Genomic DNA, 24180 nt, shown 5'->3' with positions numbered 1-24180 from the left:
TGGAGAAACTCAGCGGGTGCAGCGGCATCTATGGAGCGGAGGAAATAGGCAACGTTTCGGACCGAAACTCTTCTTCAGACTGATGGGGGCTTTCATCATGCCCCCATCAGTCTGAAGAAGGGTTTCGGCCCAAACCTTTGCCTATTTCCTTCGCTCCATAGATGCTTCTGCACCCGCTGAGTTTCTCCAGCTTTTTTGTGTACCTTCGATTTTCCAGCATCTGCAGTTCCTTCTTAAACACCTTGATTAAATTTACATTTGGTTGTAGGTAATCGAACACAAACACATGAAACACACATGTTGAATGGAATGAAAGTCCTCCGACTGCATTGTTGCATGTGACAGGAACCCCAGGATTTCAATTTGCGATTGGAACAGCGGCATTTAGCTTTCTATGTTGCTGGTCCTCAGCATGCTATTGCATGTCACATACCCAATACACTGAAACACTAATCTGATGCAAAATCTTTGATTTTGAATTTGAACACTGACGGATTATGCTTACACTGTAAAGAAAGTCTCTGAATCACGGACCTCCACATGTAAAGTAATAGCCACATTACAAGATTTCTAACTCATTCAATGTGAAGGATGATTTTAAAAAAAGCAAAAAACACTTCTTTGGTAGTTTAGGGGTATTTTCCTTTCTTTCTTCTATTTAACTTATTTTTCTTTATTCTCTCCTTTTTTCTCTTTTTTTCCGATTTAGATTTCAATGTTAAAAATGAAGCTGTACAACAATTGTATAACTGGCATGTCGATTGCCTTATTCCTGTACAATTGCTTCTAATTAAATAAAAAAAATAAAAAGCAAAAACCTCACTAACCATTTGGAAACAGACAATATTATGTGCCAATACGTTTAGCCTCCATCACCATCCTTTGGGCATACTAGTGTACTTTGGTCACAACCGAGACCAGCCTTCTAACACAATGAAAGTTCCATGCATCACAAAGATAGCCATTTGAGAGAATGCAGCACTTATCGAAAATACAATGGAAGTTCTATCCATCATAAAGATCGCCATTTGATAGAATTCAACACATATCTAAAATCCGCCTCAACATCTCACTAATTTTAAGTTTATGTTTCATGATCTTGCAATGCCAAGTTTTATGCCTTTGTTTTAAATTTGTATTCCGTGAGCTCCCATTTCACCTTCCTACAAAGTGTATGGAAGCCATAAGTACAAGTAGTACAAAGAGAATAATACCAAAATGCAGAACAAGTGCAAAAGCTTTATAGCATTACAGTAGATAGGCACAACATGCTGGAGTAACTCAGCAGGTCAGGCAGCATCTCTGGAGAAAAAGAAGAGGTGATGTTTTGGTTCGAGATCTTTGCCCCTAATCATCGCCTATCAATTTCTCCAGAAATGCTGCCGGACCCGCTGAGTTACTCCAGCATTTTGTGTCTATCTTCGGCGTAAACCAGCATCCACACTTCCTTCCTACACATAGCATCACAGCAGTCTGATAACACTAGGGAAGAAACTGTTCTTGAATCTGAAGGCAAGTGCTTTCAAGCTTTTGCAACTTCTGTGCGATGGTAGAGTTGGAGGGGGTGGGGTGCATAAAAGGCCTGTCCCACTTAGGCGATTTTTTGGGCGACTGCAGCAAACATTTCAACATGTGGAAAAAGTTTTGGTGACAGTGGTAACTATTTTTGCTGACGTAGGTTGATGTAGGTTGTTGTAGGTGCTGTCGTAGGTTGTCGTCAGGTGTCTTAGGTGAATTCCATTCAAACTAGTCCCTGGCAGTCGCCTAAAGAGCCACCTAAGTGGGACAGGCCTCATAAGACTGGGGAAAAGAAAAGATCCTTGGTTATGTTAGCTACTTTCCTTATGCAGTGTGAAGTGTACAGGAGATGGTGGGGAAAGCTGATCTCTGTGATGAACTGTGCGACATCCACAACTGTCCGCAATGTCTTAGTCTTGGGCAGAGCTGTTGCCAAACCAAGCTTTAGTGCATTCTGAACGTATGCTTACCACGAGGCAACAGCAGAGGTTGTTAAGAGACATTGGAGACATGCATAATTTCCTTAATCTAAAGAAGCAGAAGCGTGATATGCTTTCTTCGAAGTGGTTGCTCCACGACAAGTTGTTGGTGATATTCACGCCTAGGAACCTAAAGCTTTTGACCTTCTCCAATTCCGTACCATTGATGTTGATTGTGGCACGTACTCCACCTTGCTTCCTGAAGTCATTTCACAGTGAATGGCAAGCCCCTGGGTAGTGTTGTAGAGCAGAGGGATCTAGGAGTGCAGGTACATAGTTTCTTGTACGTGGCATTGCAGGTAGATAAGATGGTCAAGAAGGCTTTCGATACATTGGCCTTCATCAGTCAGAATACTGAGTATAGAAGTTGGGATGTTACGTTATAGTTTTACAAGATGTTGGCATGGCCGCATTATGTTCAGTATTGTCTTCATTTTGGTCACCCTGCTATAGGAAAAATGGTGTTAAGCTGGAAAGAGTGCACAGAAGATTGACAAGGATGTTGTCAGCACTTAAGGGGCTGAGTTATAGGGAGCGGTTGGCCAGGCGGATGAGAGGTGATCTTACAGAGGGATATAAGATCATGAGGGCAATAGATAGGGTGAATGCACAGTCTTTTATCCAGAGTAGGATAAATCAAGCACCAGAGGACATAGGTTTAAGGTTTGAGAGGGGAAACATTTAATAGGAACTGAGGGGCAACTTTTTCACACAGGTGGTGGGTTTATGGCACGAGCTTCCAGAAGAGGGAGCTGAGGCAGGTACCATCTCATTATTCAAAAGATATTTGGACAGGTACATGGATAGGAAAGGTGGGCATATGGGCCCAATGCAGGCAGCTGGTGTTGGAGGGGCATCTTGTACAACATGGGCAAGTTGGGCCGAAGGGCCCGTTTGCGTTCTGCAAGCCTCTAATAAAGCTCCTTCACTGTCCTGCCATTGAGGGAGAGGTTATTGTCTTGACACCACGCTTTATGCTCTCTATCTCCTTCCGGTACCCCGCCTCCTCATTGTTTGAGATCCAGCCCATGACAATGGTGTCACCTGCAAACTTGTAAATGAAGTTAGAGCCGGATTTGGCCATACAGTCGTGAGAGTGGGCATGCTTGCGTGCGTGCAATTTAAATTCAGCTAATTAAATATTTTTTTAAGAAGAATGTTGTCTAAGTCATGTTGAACATCTTATTGCTAGATTACCATACAAACCCATCTTAATTCAGGGAAGGAAATTGCTCCCTTTATCCAGTCTACCTGTGCACATCTCTAAAATGGCCTTTTAAAACATTTCAGTCTAATCAAAACTGTTATGCTGGAGCACAATAACATCAGGCAAACAGTCCATCGAGTATTGATCAAATCAGTGCATAACAAAGTAGTTCCTAACAATTTTTGCATTGTTATTCTCACAAACCCCTGGGGATTGGTTTAAGTTGGAGAGCTGTCCCACATGCTGGAAGAAGCCATATTCATCTTACAACCAACGCTGCAGGCTGTTCCATCCCTGTGCACGACCTGTCTCACTGGCAGAACAGGTAAACCAAAGATATACAGACAGCAGGAAGAAGCTCTGGCAGGCATCACATTAACCAGATACCATGAAACTATAAGGCATCATCACAAAATGGGTAAGGAAATATCAAACCAATTACCAACTACCGTCTGTCCGAACATGTTCCTCAATGATAACAACACTTGGAAGCATGACTGAGAAAATAAAAAGTAGAATATGATGTGAGCCGCAACACTAAGTGTTGGTCATAGTGAATGAACTGGCCTCATTCAGAAGAACAAAGCCTGCAAAGCACATCTGCAGCAAGTATCAAGTAAGTCAACATAAAGGATAACCTATTTAATTTCATCGAATGTACAGTTGCAGATTGTCCATGAAATACCGGGAGAGGTAACTTCAAGAGCTCGCCCCCTCCCCCCAAACTGAAGTGACATCCTCACATTTTGTGTTGCGCCATCAATGGGTTGGTTATAATCAGAACACATTTGTTAGTTCGAACGAAGGCCATTACCACAGAACTGCATTCTACCACAGGCAAATGGAAAAATCCAAGCAATTCTCCAATTTACAGATTGAATCAAAGCTCTGTTAGTCATGAATTGTGAGAGGCAATTCACAGCTATCGAAATAAGCCAGTTTCAAGAACTTCCCCATCTCATTGTTGATGGAGCCTAGTGCTGGATTTTCAAGGCAAGGCCAAAAACATTTGCAAATATCGTTCACCTAGTAAGCCTCACAGATGCTCGAGTTTCAACCAAATGCATTGAGTGGAAAATCCATTTTAGTTTCCCTGAGGTCTGCACCATAATGGAAGACTGTCTTCTGCCAATTCAATGACTCCAGGTGACATAATGAATCGGTTAAGAGCAGTGGAAAAGGCAATGGCTATGCAGCCAAACAATATCACAGCAATGATTGAAAATTATCCATTCTTCCAGTCAAGTTAATCCAATATAGTTTAAAATATTAATTTACTCCAGCAATACAAAAAATTGCTAGGAATATCACATCCATGAAAAGCAGAACAGTCTGGCTAATTGACAAAGGGACTAGAATAGTTGAGGAATTTGATTCAACACCACCTTTCCAAATTATACGAGTGTATGGGGTGGAATGGGGACATGGGCAACTATAGCCAGGTGTCGGTGATGCATACATCCTGCGAAACAATGAAAAGGTTGGAGTGGGGAAAAAAAGTAATGACAGATCATTTGACAAAACTGCCAGGAATTATGTTCAACTGCTAATGATGACATCATTCATTTTGACCAAACTACTGTAAACTCTGTTTTCTAAATATTCTGAATAACATAGCATGATGATGCTCATAAATTGGGGATTCATAAATTCAACCAGGACTTCTGGTATTTAGCACAAGAAAATGCAAGTTATTACTATTGATGGGTATCCAAATCATCTTGAAATACAAAGAAGGCAACTGGGGTCTGAATGCCCCTTGTACCTGAAGAACAAGATACATCTAGTAACACTAATATCCATGGTAGCCTTACTTGTACATGAGTGATAGCGCACTGATTTCTACTTGTCCAACCCATTCCTGCATTCAAAGAGAAAAAAAAACATTTAGAATGTGGTTATTCAAAAATTAGTATGTTTAAATAATTAATTATTAAAAACAATAGAAAATATAATTCCAATTTAATCGAGGGCACCCCAAAGTAGAACTATTTTTCTTATTCCCAAAATAACCCCACATAGCTGGGTCACTGAAGAGCAAACGCTCTGCCAGGGGAGTGCAGAGTTTCAAAGGAGTTTGAGGGTCTGTCACAGCAGTGACCAGTCAAAAAGCCATCAGGTTCGGCCAGCCAAGGGGTCAGGATCCACCTTCCGAGGCAGAAAGGTCTGAAGGTTGGTTGTAAATCACTAGGTTACAAAAGATTAGAAGTACAATCCAGCTCACTAATCTTCAATCATTCTACCTAGAATGGTTGAAAATATGTCACTCACTTGCCTACTCTTTTTTATACACATTTATATTTGAATCATCTTCAAAAATATATTTGTGCACACATTTTGGGATTCATGCAAGATAGTCTATTTCTCTCAAACTTCTAAAAGACTGGGAGTCTTTGCCCGAGTGTCTCTTCTGCAACTTTCCTCCATCCTATCAAACTTCTTCATTTGTGTCTTCAAATAACTTTTCAAAGTACATTAATGGAGTGGTACTTTTGAGATTTAATGTCAAAGCCCTGTATAAATAATCACTTCTATTATGTGGACCTCACATCCGCACAGTCCACAATGAACCTGCCTTATATTGACAGTGACAAGGAGATCCAAGGATGGAATTTAAAAAAATGCACTGATTGGCTGTTCTCTGTAGCAAAGTAATTGAGCATCACTATCACAGGAACTCAAGGTGCTGAGACACTGCATCGTCTGGAAAAATACATCATGACTTCACCCTCTCGAGACACATGTTAGTCTGCTGAGACAAATTGCCTTTTTCCACAAAAAACACAAGACCAACTTTAATGTGTTGGACTACAATATTTAACTGCGACATACAAATTCTCACAAACGTGCAGTTTCTTGCGATGAAAATTGTACATTCCAGGTGTTATTTACTAAAGTAACATTTGGACAATGGAGTTAAATTATTTTGGGGTTGTTAAAGGTGTCTATCTTTACCGATTAGATGTCAACAACACAGAGTTTTTCCCCCAATCGTGAAAATTATGGTATTTGCAATCTAACTAGGCAGGTAAGAAAAGCAAGAGATGGGATAAAATTCTAGCTTAACAACCCCTTACCGTCCCCTCCACATAAAGCAGATGTGCATGGGCGGAAATCCTGGGGGGGGGGGGGGGAGACATGTCCCCCCAATGCTTTGAGAGGTGGGGGACATGTCCCCCCATCTTTTGTAATCCGGACACTTTCTAAGGGCTGAATCGGCCCGTTCACGGGGCCTTTCAGCGCCCAGCGCTGCTTAAAATCAAACTGCTGCATCGAGGCGATCGAGGTTCCCGATGTAGAAGCCCCCACTGGCCGAAGAAAGGCCCCGCGAACGGGCCGATTCAAGCCCCACGATTCGGGGCGGACGAAGCTGAAGTTCGGAGTCGGCCACCAACCAGGTCCGCTCCCGATGTTACCGTCCACAGGGCCCAAGGCCGAAGCCTCACGTGTGTGCGCATGCGCGAGGGCAGCCGCCAAGAAATTGTGTGTGTGTCCCCATGATTTGATAGTGATTTCCATGCCTGTAGATGTGCCTAGATATTCTTGTGCATCGAATCACAAAAGATTAACAGGAGGTGCAGCGAATGGTTAAGAAGGAAGATGGCACATTTGTTTTATTACAGGAGAGTTAGATTTTAGAGACATTGCAGTATTGTTATAATTTCATAGTGTACTTGTCAGGCCATACCTGGAGTACTTAAATAAGGGGACAAGAGTTCTGGATTGCTTATTTAGGAACAGGTATACTGACATTGGCGATAGTCCAAAATGGATTCAGCCAACTGCAGGGATGAGAGAGTTGAGCTATCATGAGCAGCCAAATAAATTAGATCTATATTCTTTGGAGTTTAGAAGGAGTGGTAATCTTATTGAAACATACATGATGGTATAAATGTTGAGATATTTCCACCAGTGGAAGAATGTTGAATAAGGTAACACAATTAAAAGATTAGGTAGCTGGCATTTAAAACTAAGATACATAAAAAACTCAAGGGGGTGCGGCGAATCTCTGGAATTCACTACTCCACTGGGGTTTGGAGCCAAGACAATTTAAAGAGAAAGTCAATAAATGTTTGAAAGATAAAAGAATTACGAGGACTTGAAACTGGCACAAAAGAGACGAAGCCTGGGACAGAATAAATATGATCATAAAGATCATTGGTCTAAAGAAGCGTCTGCAGCCTTACAGCGCTTGCAGCGCCAGAAACTGGGTTCGATCCCGACTACGGGTGCAGTCTGTACGGAGTTTGCATGTTCTCTCCGTGACCGCGTGGGTTCTCTCCGAGATCTTCGGTTTCCTCCCACTTTCCATAGACGTACGGGTTTGTAGGTTAATTGGCTTGGTATAAGTGTAAATTGACCTTAGTGTGTGGAGGATAATGTCAATGTATGGGGATCGCTGGTCGGTGCAGACTCGGTGGGCGAAAGGGCCTGTTTCAATGCTGCATCTTTAAACTAAACTAAGCCAAGTGTAAACGAGCATTGTTCAAGATGACCAAGCTAGGTTCAATAAATTCAAATGTTGCTAGATTTTTTAAAGATATTCCTTATACATTTTTTGAATACATTTTCAATTTCATACCTGTGGCTTCTCAAGTTGCTTCAAATATTCATCAAATGATCCTTCAATGAACTGAAATAATCACAGAAAAACATCTTACAAATGATGCAGTATATAGAAACATAGGAACACGAGTAGATTATTAAGTCCTTTAAATGTTTCTATTACTGAATTAGATATTGACTGACCTGCATCAGCGTCATATCAACCTACTCAATTATTTAAAAAAAAAAAAAATCTATCTCACTTGTCAAATTTTTAATTTCCTGAATTTTCTGTAAAAAGAGAACTCCAGATTTCTACCATGCAGGTGCGAATCATTTTTCCCCCCGATTCACATTTCTGCATCGAATCGATTGTGGTGTTTCACAATGAGTATTGATAAAGGACCAGGCATCTGTGCAAAGGAGAGATGGTCCCTTTAAAGTAAATCGTCCGTTTGCCTATTAAAGGGCCTGTCCCACTTTCACGATCTAATTCACAACCTTTTTTACTCGTGGAAATTTTTAATCGTTGAAAAAACGCCCTGACCTACTTGATGCCACGAGTACCTACGACTAGCATCATGGCCTGCTATGACCTACCTACGACCTCGTGACGACCATGCTGCAAGTAAGAGTCAAGGGCAAACTCGGCAGAGGTCGTGAATTAGGTCGTGAAAGTGGGACAGGCCCTTTAAGGATAAAATGAAATATACCCGAAATCTACATTAAACTAAATGATTTTTGTTTTAATCCACATAAAGAAAACATACCGCTTCAAATTGTTCTTGGTTCCTCCTCAGGTAAGAAACACAAGCTCCTCGCACTTCAAGATGTTCAGATTGCGTATGGAAGACCTGTAAAGAAAGAGAAGCTGAGATAATTTACTCACCAGCATTGCTGTAATTATTTATAATTAATTCATCTCCTGCCACATTGTTCACAAACGCTGCTCTGATGTTAGCCCAACTTTTCACAAAGGTTCTGTGATTTCTACATGTAAGAAAGAACTGCAGATGCTGGTTTAAATCGAAGGTAGACATAAAATGCTGGAGTAACTCAGCGGGACAGGCAGCATCTCTGGAGAGAAGGAATGGGTGACGTTTCGGGTCTGAAGAAGGGTCTCAACCCGAAATGTCACCCATTCCTTCTCTCCAGAGATGCTGCCTGTCCCGCTGAGTTACACCAGCATTTTGTGTCTACCTTGGTGATTTCTATTGCGATTTTTAATACTGAGGATAATTCAAAGTCCTCAACTAATGAACAAACTTTTAAAGTATTGTAAATGTTATAATTATGATTTACATACATTATTATTTCACAAACAACAATATGGTAATGAACAGATAATCTGCTTTTGTGGTTGTGGATCAGAGAATACAGATTGGCCAGACGCACGAGGTAAGTGAGGCCAATCACATATTGGGCAGTTTACTACCCAGCGGTATGAACATTGAATTCTCTAAATGTAATTCACTTCGACCTACACTCCCCTTTTCTCCCCCCAGTCCTTTAACCAGTTCCTCAGCTCTCCACATTGTATTCCTCAAGTTCATTCCTTCCCTAGTCAACAATGGGCCTGCCAGGGCACCATCCTGCCCGAGGTCATTTCGCCCTGATTGGGGTCCTGGTCTTTTCTTACCTCCAACTCTTCACATCCACCCCCCCCCCCCCCCCCCCCCCCCAACCAATCCTGTTTCACCAGAGATGCTGCCCGTCCCACTGAGTTATTCCAGCACTTTGTGCCTGTCTTTACATACATTCCCTGCTCCTCTTTGAAATAATGTAATTGGGATTTTAAGTCCATCTGAGAATGTAGCCAAAAAAATTCAGTTTAACTTCTCAGCCAAACAATTGAAGTATCAGTGAATTTGAGCAAGGAGAGTAAAAGATGCAAGTACACACAAATTCAGGTCCAGGGTAGGCAGGGTTAATGTCTGTTTACGAGATCCATCCGTGCCTGTTGTGGCTCCAACATCTATATTACTAAAAGTAAGATCTTGACCGCTTTTGACTCACTGCGATGTGATTTCCGAGAGAACGCCGCCACTTACGGCCATCATTTTTGGCCACCTCGCTCAGAGCCCCTCTCTGCACTTGAATTTTGTGGCCTTGCACCCTGCTCGAAGAGGTAAGAAACTGCACTTGAATTTGGTGGCCTTGCACCCTGCTTGAAATGGTAGGAAAATGGATTTGAATTTGGTGGCCTAGCACCCTGCTTGAAATGGAATTTCAAGGAATAGCCGCGAGTCAACTGCCAGCCCACCAGCCGTGAGTGAGCTGCCAGCACATCAGGCTTGAGGGGCTGAGCTGCCACCCCAAGAATCCATTTGGCCCACAATGTCCATACTAGCCCTCTGGAGACCAGTAGTCCCTGCAGCCAACAACACCCAGCCCTCCAGAACCCCCCCCCCCCCCACTGACCACCAATATTGGAATTGTTGGAGAGGTGGAATATTGCGTCAGAGGACCAGCCCTCCCGTGTGAACATGGGTCCCAACGGGACCCACTTAGTCTAGTATTATTCTAAGTTTCTATGTCTATGGACAGTTGCCAAAGGACCTGTTTCAATGCTGTATCTCTAAACTGAAACTAAATAATGCAAGATATGACTCGGTAATTGTGAGTAGAAGTCAAGGAATTACTCAATACGCAGTAAATCTGGCAGAAAAGCTTTCTGGTCAATCTGTCTGGACAATGAGAGTACGTTTAGTTTGGAGACACAGCGCGGAAACAGGCCCTTCGGCCCACAGAGTCCACGCCGATCAGCAGTCACCCCATACACTGGCACATTATAGTTATGTCTAGCATAGATCATCAGTATTCCCTGTTTGTCTGTTGGTCTCAATATTACAAAAATAATTCAGCTGCACATGTATACAAAGGCAAGTAGAAGGTTAACTGCTGAACTTAGCAATGAAGTTAGTTATGAAGACAGATCAATTTTGTTTAAGAACGTAATTCATTTTTTTCAATATTAGCTTTGCTATGTCAATTCTTTATTAGCAGGTTAGAAATTTAGTTTCAGTTTCGTTTTCTGGGAATAACAAATGCACATATGGGGCAGCAGAGATCAGAGCCGAGACTTGAAACTGCAACTACATTACATCACAGCTGTGGGCGTGTTTTGATTATCTATTCAAGAAAACATAGCTTTTGATCAAAGGTGTGTGCAGGAATTTACATTTGACCCCTTTTAATACAAAGTATCCAGATTGGTCATTTGTAAGGACATCAGCTAATCATTTTCTACTCAAAATATTGCTAACAATATTCCACTTTAATAATATTTTTCAGACATGATGTTCCTCCAAGGCCACTTTGCCCACTGGGTACAGACTTGAAATTCTATCTGGCGAACTGGTGGTCCCAACAACTACATTGCAGCCTTCCTCAAATAAAATAATGAAATAACAAAATATTCAATTTCAATTTTTTAGATTCCAATCTAAAAAATATAATTTTGCTTCCATATCTTTCTTAAGATCTCACCCCAACTTTGATCCAAATTAAATATATTGCTCTGGTTGGTTAAACAGCAGTTTTCCCCCCCAAAAAAGAAAATATGCTTTCATGCACAAAATTCACTTGTCTTAACATATACTTAAATTTGCCTACAATATTTATATGATGTCAATATGGCTTCAGTTTCTCGATTCTCGACATTCCATCAGCCATCGGTTTGCGACATGATACCAAACCCTCGGTGTGCAATGGTGGTACGACTCTGGCCCATGGGCTTTCCCCACTGAGCCTTTGCAACAAGCTCACCAAGCTTCACAATTAATTCCTTCAACTTTAATATGCCTGTCTGTGACATTACATTTTGGCAACTTCTTGCACGTGAAGATTATCATGCGCTTGGTTTACTTTTGTATCACCAAGTGTGTCTGGGAACAGCCAGTGAGTGGAACACAAGGTCCTAAATTCATGTCATTGGGAGCAGAATTAGGCCATTCAGCCCATCAAGTCTACTCTGAAATTCAATCATGGCTGACCTATCTTCCCCTCTCAACCCCATGCTCCTGCCTTCTCCAGGTAACCTTTGACCCCCTTACTAATCGAGAATCTGTCAATCTGCTTTAAAAATACCCAAAGTCTTGGCCTCCACAGCCATCTGTGGCAATGAATTCCAGTTCACTAAAGAAATTCCTCATCTCCTTCCTAAAGGTATGTCCTTTTACACTGGGCTGTGCCCTTTGGTCCAAGGCGCTCCCACTGTGAGCATCCCTTGTGGAAAACAGATGCTCGTGTAGAACTTTGACAAAGATGACCTTATTGTTTTCCTCAGACACTCTGGAGCCATGATGCTCATGGTCTTTGCAGCTTTTGCTAAATATGTCAAGCAGGCTTTACAAAAGCAGAAATCCTCCATTTTGTCAAGTACACAAAATGCCCAATATTATCACAACTGAAATGAAACACTTTCTCACACTCTCAAGTTTCTATTTCAACTAGAAACGCACCCCAGGCACGACAAAACTATATTCCCAACACATTCCGCTGGTCAAATCAGATTATAAAAAGAGAACACAGAATCAGTCGGATCAGCTGCCAAGGGAATTGACTCAGTTTTGCTACAAGACAGTAGCAAATGGTCATCTACATCGAAACCTGCAGAACTGAGAGTGTCACACTTATCCATGTACATCGAAGTGTTGGTCCAACTGAACCTGCTGCATTAGTTCGTCACCCCTCTCATGGCCATAACCTTCCCAATGAATTTAGCAAAAGGCGAACAACAGAGGCAAAATGGCTGCTGGTTCCAACTCTAAATTGAATCAGGAAGCTTTCCATTTGCCACTCACCAGTTTACACTGTTCTAATGATATATGGACTTATATCATTAGAACAGGACAATTGCCTCCAAAACAAACCGCTTCAAAAACAGTTTCATTCCCACTGCAATTAACATTTTAAACTCTGTACGGTGAGGAATAAGAATAAGCATGACCCTTATGTATTATGTAATGTGTCTGTCTGTATGTATATCTATGTTATATGTTTAATGTTTGATGAAATGTTGGAACCTGTTGGAAGCTGTACTGATAACAAATTCCACCAGCCTGACTGTGTGGTCATTAAAATACAATACAATACACAATTAAGATTCCTCCCACAGACCTCATTTTGGACAGCTCTTTTAAGACATAAATATTCAATATTTTTTCAAAGACCTTTTTCTGCTCCAGCTTAACCAGGCAAGCATCCATCCTGCATGCAGGCAATCATACCCCCGCTGATAGAGAGAAACCAAGGAATTGGAACATTGAGCAAAACACAAAATTCTGGAGTAACTCCGTGAGTCAGGCAGCATTCCTGCAAGATATGGATAGGCGACTTTGATCCAAGTTCATTACCAGATACTTAGCAGACTTGCCTCATTTGATGACAGCCTGAGACATGGTTTTGTAATCCTCATTTAACAGCTTTCTCCTAGGATGTGGGAAGACAGGGGCACTGCTGGCGACACTGACCACTACACCTGTGGGAACTGTGTCCAGATGCAGCTTCTCGGGGACTGAGTTAGGGAACTGGAGCAGCAGCTGGATGACCTGCAGTCCATCTAGGACGACGAAAGCTTCTTGGACAGGACCTACAGTCAGGTCGTCACTCCAAGAGTACAGGAGGTGCGATGGGTAAAGACGGAAAGAAAGGGGATGAAGTGAGTGCAGGAGACTTCAGTGGAAGTACCTCTTGTGAACAGGTGCACCCTCTTGGGAGCTGTCAGGGCAGACGACGCTTCCAGTCCGAGCGGCGGACAGCCTGTGACTCGAATCATAGTGCTGAGACTCGACCGGCGAGACGGACGTCAGGCAGAGCCATAGTGGTGGGTGACTCTATTGTCTGAGGTGCAGACAGGTGATTCTGTGGTGACAGATGAGACTCGAGGATGGTGTGTTGGCAGGGTTCAAGACGTCTCAGCCCGACTTCAGTACATCCTCGAGAGGGAAGGGGAGCAGCCGGAAGTAGTTGTGCATGTAGACTCAAATGATGGGGGGGGGAAGAAGAGGAAGGAGGTTCTGCAATGTGTCTATAGAGAACTAAGCAGGAGGCTGAAAAGCAAGACTACTAGGGTGGTTATCTCTGGGTTGCTTCCAGTGCCTCATGCTAGTGAGGGCAGGAACAGGGAGATAGGGGATCTGAATGTGTGGCTGAGGGGTTGGTGCAAGGGGCAGGGATTTAGATTTATAGATCACTGGAATCTCTTCTGGGGCAGGGGTGACCTGTACAATAGGGACGGGTTGCACCTTAATTGGAAGGGGAGGGACATTCTGGCACGCAGGTTTACTAGTGCTACACGGGTGGGTTTAAACTAAACAGTGGGGGGGGGGGGGGGGGGGGGGGAGTGGAGTCAACAGCGTGGAACCGTATGCGTGCAGCTAACGGGAAAGTGTGGGAAAGGTCATGTTTACACTAACAGGGCAGGGGGATGGGACCCAATGCAAGGAGACAGAGGGCCATAAAAGGACAGAAGCAAAAAGTAGAAGGGAGATAAGAAAAACATACCTGAAAGCTTTGTGCCTTAATGTGAGGACAATTCGTAATAAGGTGGATGAATTGAATGCACAATTGGTAGTTAAGGAATATGATATAGTTGGAATTACAGAGACATGGCTCCAGGCTGACCAAGGCTGGGAGCTAAACATGCAGGGGTATTCAATATTCAGGAAGGATAAACAGAAAGGAAGAGGAGCTGTAGTGGCATTGCTGGTTAAAGAGGAGATTAATGCAATAACATGGAGAGACATTAGCTTGGATGCTGTAGAATCGGTACGGGTAGAATTGTGAAATAGCAAAGGGCAGAAAACGCTTGTTGGAGTTGTATACAGACCACCGAGCAGCAGTAGGGAGGTTGGGGATAGCATCAAGCAGGAAATTAGGGACGCGTGTAGCAAAGGTACAGCGGTTATCATGGGTGACTTTAATCTACATATAGGTTGGGCCAACCAAACTGGTAACAGTGCTGAGGAGGATTTCCTGGAATGTATACAGGATGGGTTTTTAAACAAATATGTAGAGGAACCGACTAGAGGGCAGGCTATCCTAGAGTGGATATTGTGTAATGAGGAAGGATTACTTAACGATCTTGTTGTGTAAGGCCCCTTGGGGAACAGTGACCATAATATGGTGAAATTCTGAATTAGGATGGAGAGTGACATGGTTAATTCAGAGACTGGGGTCCTGAATAAAGGAGACTTTAAAAGTATGAGACGGCAATTGGCTAAGGTAGACTGGCTAGTCTATCTATCTTCTATACTATTACTAAAACTCTCATCTTGACCACTTCCAGCCTGCGTTGTAATTAAATTTGCGCAAAAACGATCCCCCATAGCGCTACGATTTTTTGCCACCTTACTCACCATTCTTCTCTGCTGCAAGTCAAATACGTTTTGTGTGAAATAGTAAAGTTAAGAAGGTTTAAAGATCGTAAAAACCGCCCCTTCCGGAACCCGCTGTCAATAACGCGGCGAGGAGAATAAAAAGCTGAAGGGGCACAGTGTGTTGAGCAGCCCGTGGGGAGTGTGCAGCCTGCGGACTGCTTCTGCGGTGACCAGCATGACCAGCCGGAAGCTGCTGGGTTGAACCAGAAGCCTCTGTGAAGCCAGAGTGGGACTGGGATCTGCCGTGTGAGGCTGAAAGCTGAAGGTGCGGGGTGAGCACAGTGCGAGCTGCGTCTGCTGCCCGCACTGTGGCGTGTTGGCCTTCATTGCGAGAGGATTTAGGTTTAAGAGCAAGGAGGTCCTACTGCAGTTGTACAGGGCCCTGGTGAGACCGCACCTGGAGTATTGTGTGCAATTTTGGTCCCCTAATTTGTGGAAGAACGTTATTGCTATTGAGGGAGTGCAGCGTAGGTTCGCCAGGTTAATTCCCGGGATGGCGGCACTGACATATGATGAAAGAATGGGTCGACTGGGCTTGTATTCACTGTATTCACCAATTTAGAAGGATGAGAGGATATCTTATAGAAACATTCTTAGTGGATTGGACAGGTTAGATGCAGGAAAAATGTTCCCGATGTTGGGGGAGTCCAGAACCAGGGGTCACAGTTTAAGAATAAGGGGTAGGCCATTTAGGAATGAGATGAGGAAAAACGTTTTCACCCAGAGAGATGTAAATCTGTGGAATTCTCTGTCACAGGCAGTGGAGGCCAATTCACTGGATGTTTTCAAGAGAGAGTTCGATTTAGCTCTAAGGGCTAATGGAATCAAGGGATATGGGGGGGAAAGCCAAAACGGGATACTGATTTTGCATAATCAGACATGATCATATTAAATGACGGGTGCTGACTCGAAGGACCGAATGGCCTACTCATGCACCTATTTCTATGTTTCTAAGATCTGTCACCAATTTTAGAAAGCTTCAATTTCCTTCCTCTGTTTGTGGATGAGGCCACGGGATCCACGATCCCTACCTCGTGGATTCCGACATATCGCCTACCACGAAAAACATAGAACTGTACACACCCACTAGTTCTGAGCCATTTTTTAAATCACTTTCTGTACAAGAATTCACGCTGTTCTCCAAGCATTGCTTATCTGCTCCTATTTTGCAAGCCATTGCGTCTCTGAAGCTAACTAAGTATATTATTGATTCCACAATTAACTGAAATCCCAGATATCCCTAATCCTAGTACTTGCTGCAAGATGTAGCACAAAAAAATGTGCAGGAAAAATATATAACAGTGACTACGCTCTGTAAACATGACAAAGCACCACGATGTGTGTTCAGGTCGTGAAGTTGCTAAATCAATGCAATATATTTATCGTGACCCCCTTCTTTATTTGAACGCCAGCATTTCAAAGTTAGCTAATATACTTCCACAATGAGAAAAAAAAAGTTTTTTAAGAAAAGGCATTAAGATATATATATATAAAACGTGCAATGTTTGCAGAAAAAAACAAGTAATGTTTTCTGGAGAAACTCAGCGGGTGCAGCAGCATCTATGGAGCGAAGGAAAAGGGCAACGTTTCGGGCCGAAACGTTGCCTATTTCCTTCGCTCCATAGATGCTGCTGCATCCGCTGAGTTTCTCCAGCTTTTTTTGTGTACCTTCGATTTTCCAGCATCTGCACAGTTCCTTCTTAAACACAAGTAATATTTTCTTCCGGATCTATTCACAGCCTAGTGGAAATGTAAGTAATGTCTAGCGATTGACAATGAATGTTGTTGTTTTTCTTATCAAGCTCCATACCTGTTCAGCAACAGCTCTAAAAAGGCAAGAGCCATCCTTGGCAATTCTCTTTCGATAAAGACCCTGGTTCTTCAAGAATGCATCCAGTAGGACTTCGCCGGGACTGGATGGGTTACTGCGCTCCACGGCCTCGCAGTCTTCGCCTTGACCAGCAGCGCCGTCTCTATCCATTTCAAGTGGCAGCCTGGCGTTTTGAAGGCAAACTAATGGTTGCATTTGACCGGGCGCTTCCTCTAACGAAGCTGGAACGTGTCCTCCCCCCGCCGCGCGCTCCAGGGCAAACTTCCAGCGCACAAGATCGATTGTCCTGGCAGAACACCCTGCGTCACTGCCCTCATCTGTGCGGCGCGGTGGATTCAGGACAATGTAGTCTATCAGACAACTCTGGTGCACAGTCCTCGGCTGCTGATGGACTACAGGAGCCAGCGGGCATTGCACAGGAGCTCCGCGGATGAAGGGGAGGACTAGACCTCGATTATGATGAGGAAGGAGATTGTTTTCCCCTTCCAGACGGGCTGCCCTTCCCGATTAAAATAAACCCAGCAAGTTCTTAGCAGAGCAGGCTGCATCTCTCTCCAGAGCGAAAGAACAAAAATGAAAATACATCATTTTATCTATCATCGAACTATTTAAAGACTAGGTGTTCAAAAGGGAACTGCAGATGCTGGAATATCGAAGGTACAAAAAATTGCTGGGGAAACTCAGCGGGTGCAGCAGCATTTAAAGACTAGTATGCGGAGACTAAAGGTGGCATATAACGATGCCATGAGAACACTGCTAAGGCAACCTAGATGGTGTAGTGCCAGTAATATGTTTGAGTCAGTACTTTAGAAGCTATCCTAAGACACCACATGTATAAATTCATTTGCAGGATAAATGACTCTAAAAATGTGCTTATTGTGTGTGGCCTTGTCAAACATAAGGGTTAGCACTACACGCTACGAATCCCAGTTGTGGAGACAGTATCGTCTCGTTGTAGGACATTGATCATCTTTTAATCTGGATTTTTAACTTATGTATTGTGTTTTTTTGTTTAAAAAAATATATAAATTATGATGTTTTTATAAGTGATATACAAAGATTTTATATGTACTTTATGATATTTGATATGCAATGCATTTTTAATGTAATGTTGCTCCTTGTCTGGACCTCGAGTCCGTAATAAAGTTTATTATTATTATCATTATTCGGCCTCGAGCTAACTCCGCCATTCAATAAGGTAAATGTCATCCACTTCAATCTCCTTGATTCCTCTCTCATCCAAAGATCTATCAATATCAGTTATTAATGAAATCGATTATTGGCTCTCTAAAGCCGTCTGAGGTAGAACATCCTACCAAATGTTGGAAAATGTGAACCGTAGTTCTACATTTGTCAGTCCGGGAAAACATACCACCAAACATAAAAACAAGGTACACAAAAATGCTGGAGAAACTCAGCGGGTGCAGCAGCATCTATGGAGCGAAGGAAATAGGCAACGTTTCGGGCCGAAACCCCAAACAAGGTGCTGGACGAGCTCAGCGGGTCAGATAGTATCAACAGGAGTAGGGTGACTAAGATGGTGAGGGGGTGAGAAGTACCCTGCTCCTCTCCCCCTCTGTATGCTTATCTCCTTCCCGAAGTACCATACGTCCCATTATCTCCTTCCACCCATATCCCACCCTCCATTTCACCCCTCTTCTTCCTTTATCAGGAGCCCCTTTGTCACCTTTTCACTTCCAGCCTTTCTCATTTCATCCATCTACCAATTATTGTGTTGGTGTGTGTCTTGGTTCTTTTCTTGTATGGCTGCAGAAACCAAATTTCGTTTGAACCTCATGTGAGGTTCAAATGACAAATAAAAGGTATTGTATTGTATTACCCCCGCCCCCTTAAGTGTAATAACCTTTCACTTGCCAAGCCTTTCCCCACCCCAGTCTCTCTTTCCAGATTTCTCACCCTATTTGAAGAAGGGTCGTCTTCCACTGACCCAAAACGTCATCTGTCCATTTTTCACGGATGCTTTTCCAGCACTCTGCTTTATGCTTAAGATTCCAGCATCTGCAGTTTCTTGTGTATAAATATCTCCCACATCTTTGCTGCTGGGCACACAAAGGATTTTCAGTGTTTCAATAAATTAATCAAAATTCTAAAGAATAGAGATGGCTTTATCTTTACTAGAATGACAGATCTGCCAGCCCAGTCTTAGCTGCATTTCTTGTATGGCAAATCTATACTTTTTATAGTATGATCTTCACCTTGGTGCCATGCCTTCCCCTGTAGCCTTGCTGCGTAGCCGGGATACACCCCCCCCCCCCCCCCCCCCCCCTCAAAGGGGTAAGCCGCGGAGCTCTGCTTGTTTGTGAGGGCCAGAGAGGGGGTGAAGAGAGAGCAACAGGTCTCCAGAGCTGGTCAACTGCGAATGTTATATTCAAGATGGCGGTGGTGGACACAGGGAGACAAAGTGAAAAGAGTGGAGTCTCACCTACGAGGTCGGCTGCGAGAGGCACCCTCGGGTCACGAGGACTAAACAGTGGCCAGGTGAGGCGGTTGCGATGAAGCAGTGGCCAGGGACGACGGTTCACGGGTCGATATATCCGGATCAAGGAGTTGGTGGAGACTGGATCGAGCAACAATCCAAGGACCATGCACGGAGATCGGACGCAGCCTGCAGAAGCATGGAGCAGTGGAGGAACCTACAACTTTGCTTGACCAGATCGATCCTGCAACACTGCCAGGACAGCGAGCTTTTGTGGCCAGGCCGAGAACTCTATGTTTGCATCAACCTTCAGACTTGAATCTTGAAAAATGGCGCCAACACGCCATTTAAAAATGGTGTTTTCAAGATAGAGTTAGATTTAGCTCTTAGGGCTAAGGGAATCAAGGGGTATGGGGAAAAAGCCGGAACTGGATATTGATTTTGAATAATCAGCCATGATCATATTGAATGGCAGTGCTGGCTCGAAGGGCCAAATGGCCTACTCCTGCACCTATTTTCTATGTTTCTAATACGTCAACTCTTGTATACTATCTCAGTATACTATTCTTATACACTTGTGCTTAACTAAGATTATACTTATGTACAGTTCTACTTTTACTGAATTATATGGAATAAAGGAGTTTCGGGATATGTGACAATAAAGTATCAATGGATTGGATCGTAACTGGAAAAAGTTAGAAAACAAGTATGTTTTAAATTGCAATGAAGGGCAAGGAGTGGATCCGACAGGGTATCTGTGATAGGACGGAGGTCAAGAGAGACAAAACGACAAATGGTGATGGTGCTCCCCGGATAACAGAGTGGATTCCGTCTCCCTGGAGCCACAGTGGACACAATCATGCATGATAACTCCAGGAGAAATGCAGGGGGCAGAGCATCAACTCCAATATGTGGCCTTTGTCGACCTCACAAATTGGAGGATCTGTGAAAAATTCTCCTCAAATTTGGCTATAGTTTAAATTTAGCACGATCATATTTCATAATTCACCAAGACTTCATAATTCAACACGTGATCCTAACAAACGGGTCCACAACATCCAATATTATTGCAGATGAGTTTTAAGAAAGACTGCATGATTTTTTTTTTTTACAATCTTTCTTGCTGCATTGGTAAACTTCATATCACCTTTGACAAACTTCTTACTGGAGAGGAGATAATTTACAGGAGTAATAGGAACCTGCTCCACCTCCATTTAGTCTGCTCCAGAACCACAGTCACTAACTGCAGTGTACAGACAATGCTTGTGAATGCATGCATCAGGATAAAAGATTCAAGCGTTTTCTCAAAGATCCTTGAAAATAGCAACATTCCCGTTGTTTCTTGAGAATCTTTGACCCATGACTGCTCAAAGTGGAGAAAAACCGATTGAGATGATATTAGTACTACATAAAATCTTGGTGTAAACAGAGGGAGCAAGTTATCCACCTGCCCAGCCTGCTAAGCTCAACTTGTCCAACTTGTTGCAAACCCTTCATCATATGTCACCTCAGAACAGAAGTGGAAGGAAGTGTTCCTTGGTTCTGAGGGACGGCCTAAGAAGATAGTACCTTTGAGAGGTGAGGTCCTGTGAATTAGTGCAGAGCTGGAAATTATATAAGTAAAAGATATTAGATGAGTACTCCCTCTATACTCATGACTGCTTAGCCGGTCACAGTGCGAACTCCATCATCAAGTTCGCTGATGACACCACTGTTGTGGGGCGTATCACTGATGTGGATGAGTCAGAGTATAGAAGAGAGATTGAGCGACTGTCCATATGGTGCCAGCACAATAACCTGGCCCTCAACACCAGCAAAACCAAGGAACTGATTGTGGACTTTGGAAGGAGTAGGATGGGGACCCACAGCCCCGTTTATATAAACGGGTCGATGGTTGAAAGGGTCAAGAGCTTCAAATTCCTGGGCGTGCACATATCTGAAGATCTTTCCTAGTCCGAGAACACTAATGCAATTATCAAGAAAGCTCATCAGCGCCTCTACTTCCTGAGAAGACTACGGAGAATCGGTTTGTCAAGGAGGACTCTCTCTAACTTCTACAAGTGCACAGTAGAGAGCATGCTGACTGGTTGCATCGTGGCTTGATACGGCAACTTGAGCGCCCTGGAGAGGAAAAGACTACAAAAAGTAGTAAACACTGCCCAGTCCATCATCGGCTCTGACCTCCCTTCCATCGAGGGGATTTATCGCAGTCGCTGCCTCAAAAAGGCTGGAAGTATCATCAAAGACCCACACCATCCTGGCCACACACTCGTCTCCCTGCTTCCTTCAGGTAGAAGGTACAGGAGCCTTAAGACTGCAACAATCAGATTCAGGAATAGCTACTACCCCACAGCCATCAGGCTATTAAACCTGGCTCGGACAAAAGTTTGATTATTAATAACCAATCATCTGTTATTTGCACCTTATCATTTTATTTATTCATGTGTGTATATATTTATATTATGGTATATGGACACAATGATCTGTTTTGTAGTAAATGCCTACTATGTTCTGGTGCTGAAGCAAAGCAAGAATGTCATTGTCCTATCAGGGACACATGAAAATAAACTCACTTGAACTTGAACTTGAACTTGAGAACAGAGAAGAAAGGAAACCGTTAGAATTGCAATTACTAGATTGATATAAAGGAGAACATTCTAAATACTCAATAGGTCAGACAACATGTAGGGAGATATTTAAAAAATGGAGTTAATGAAGGTTTGATAACGTTTTACCAGAAGTAGCCAGTTCTCTTCGACATGGAACGGCTGATTATCGGAAACTGTTGAATTTATTGTGAGGTTCTGGGGGCTGTGATACACCATGTGGGAACATGACTTGACATCCCTGAGCCAAAGTTCATTGTAATGAAGAGGTCAAAGACAGAGAAGTCAGAGTGGGAGTGGGATAGAGAAATAAAATGGGAAATAACTGGAAGTTCAGGGTGACATTTCGGGGCAGAATGGAGGTGTTGTGCAAAACTGTTACCCAACCTGTGTTTGTTTTTTCCAATGTAGAGGAGACTAGAAGGTGAGCACTAAATTGGAAGAGCTACAAGTGAATTGCTGCTTCTTCTGCAAGGAGACTTTGAACATTTGGATGACTCAAAGGGCTTCGTTCCAACATGCTACATGCTAAGGAAGACACAAATCGAGAACCAGAGGACATAGGTTTAAGGTGAGGGGGAAAAATTTGATAGGAATCTGAGGGATAACGTTTTGACACAAAGGGTGGTAGGTGAACCTTCTATTTCTGTCTCCTTTATGTACTCATTTGACTTTTCCTTAAATGTCTCAATGTAATTTATCTCTTCTACTATTTCTGATAACATGTTCCATATTATTAACATGCTTTAGGGAAATACATTTTGTCTGAATACCTTTGTTATTGTTAACCATCTTGAATTTATATTCTCTGGCTTTAGTTTCACCACAAAAGGTGCAAAGGAATTTAGATTTCACTATTTTGCAGGGGCATATAAATAACTTTAGAAGGATGAGGGAGAACCTCATAGAAACTTACCCAATAGTGAAAGGCCTGGATATAGTGGACGTGGAGAGGATGTTTCCACTAATGAGAGAGTCTAGGACCAGATGTCATAGCCTCAGAATAAAAGACATTCCTTTAAGAAGATGAGGGGGGACTTCTTTAGTCAGAAAGTGGTGAATCTGTGGAATTCATTGCCACGGGAGGCTGTGGAAGCCAAGGCAATTAATATTTTTACGGGAGAGATAGATATATTCTTGATTAGTACGGGTGTCAGGGGTTATGGGGAGAAGGCAAGGGAATGGGGGTAAGAGGGGAAGATAGATCAGCCATAATTGAATGGCGGAGCAGAATTGATGGGACGAATGGATGGGCCGAACATGACCTTATGAAGCAAAATAAATACTTGCATTTAAATCACATGTATCGAAAGACATAGCAATATTCTCATCAATTAACTAAAGTCTATGCATCATGGAGTCTATGGAGTCATCTGAATAAATAGTTCTATATTATACTTGGTGAATTCAACGATTGCTGCAAAAAATAACAGTTGTTGAAAACAAGCCTTCATTAGCTGCCATAGTTTAATAAAGGCCCTGTCCCACAGTATGAGTTCATTCCAAGAGCTCTCCCGAGTTTGCCCTGATTCGAACTCGGAGATTTACGGTATTGGCCACTTGTCGGTACTCTGGGCTCTCGTGGACATTTTTCAACATGTTGAAAAATCTTCGCGAGTCCTCCCGTGCTTACCTGCTGTTGGCGAGTCTTCCCGAGTACCTGCCGTTACTGCTTAGAGACGTCCCCGAGCTCCGACGTACCCGCTACATTCACTCTCCGTGCTTACCACGAGTTTGATTTTTTTTAAACTCGGGAGAGCTCTTGGAATGAACTCGTACCATGGGACAGGGCTTTAAGCATTGCACTATTTAGCACACAAGCATTTTTATGTACTTTACTATAACCTTGCCAAAAGCATCAATAGATATCAGCCATGTAGCATTAGAATAAGAAAGTTCCAGATCATTTCTTTCAGTAACAGAAAATCTGTTTTGCTCTGTGATGTTTGTGTGTTTCAAACATGTTCAGTAGAACATACAGATATGCTACACCACAATTCTGCATTAAAATTCTTTATTCAGTTTCAAAGCATTTCCGTTCCCTTTGGTTTCAGTGGGGCTTTGAGTATTGCTATGGTTCTTTACTTTGTCAACTTAGTGCAACCTCAAGTGCAGGAAAATAAAATGGCATTATATTTTTTAATAATTCAAAGATTCTCTGGAGCTGCAGTTAAA

The 24180-nt window shown here is 42.9% G+C and overlaps 1 protein-coding gene across 3 annotated transcripts in view; it reads right to left on the bottom strand.

The window, feature by feature from the left end:
* The window catches only part of otud4 (OTU deubiquitinase 4), a 70448-nt gene extending 53017 nt beyond the window's left edge, over positions 1-17431 (bottom strand). For 2 of the 3 annotated variants that reach the window (XR_004411420.1, XM_033018064.1), the window contains exons 1-4: positions 16942-17380; positions 8520-8603; positions 7787-7837; positions 5019-5065 (exon numbers count right to left, since the gene is read on the bottom strand). Coding sequence is in view for 2 of the 3 variants with exons in the window: in XM_033018064.1 (XP_032873955.1) it covers positions 5019-5065; positions 7787-7837; positions 8520-8603; positions 16942-17157 (398 nt within the window). In the remaining variant the exon portion in view is untranslated. Of the gene's footprint in view, positions 1-5018; positions 5066-7786; positions 7838-8519; positions 8604-16941 lie in introns of all 3 variants that reach the window. The other variant, XM_033018071.1, reaches the window with a different exon arrangement.
* Positions 17432-24180: the final 6749 nt, after the last annotated feature.

This window comes from Amblyraja radiata, chromosome 1 (genome assembly GCF_010909765.2).
Source record: "Amblyraja radiata isolate CabotCenter1 chromosome 1, sAmbRad1.1.pri, whole genome shotgun sequence".
In the NCBI taxonomy this organism is placed as follows: domain Eukaryota; kingdom Metazoa; phylum Chordata; class Chondrichthyes; order Rajiformes; family Rajidae; genus Amblyraja; species Amblyraja radiata.
Note: the sequence above shows the minus strand (reverse complement) of the source record. Positions and strands in the feature narration are given on the sequence as shown.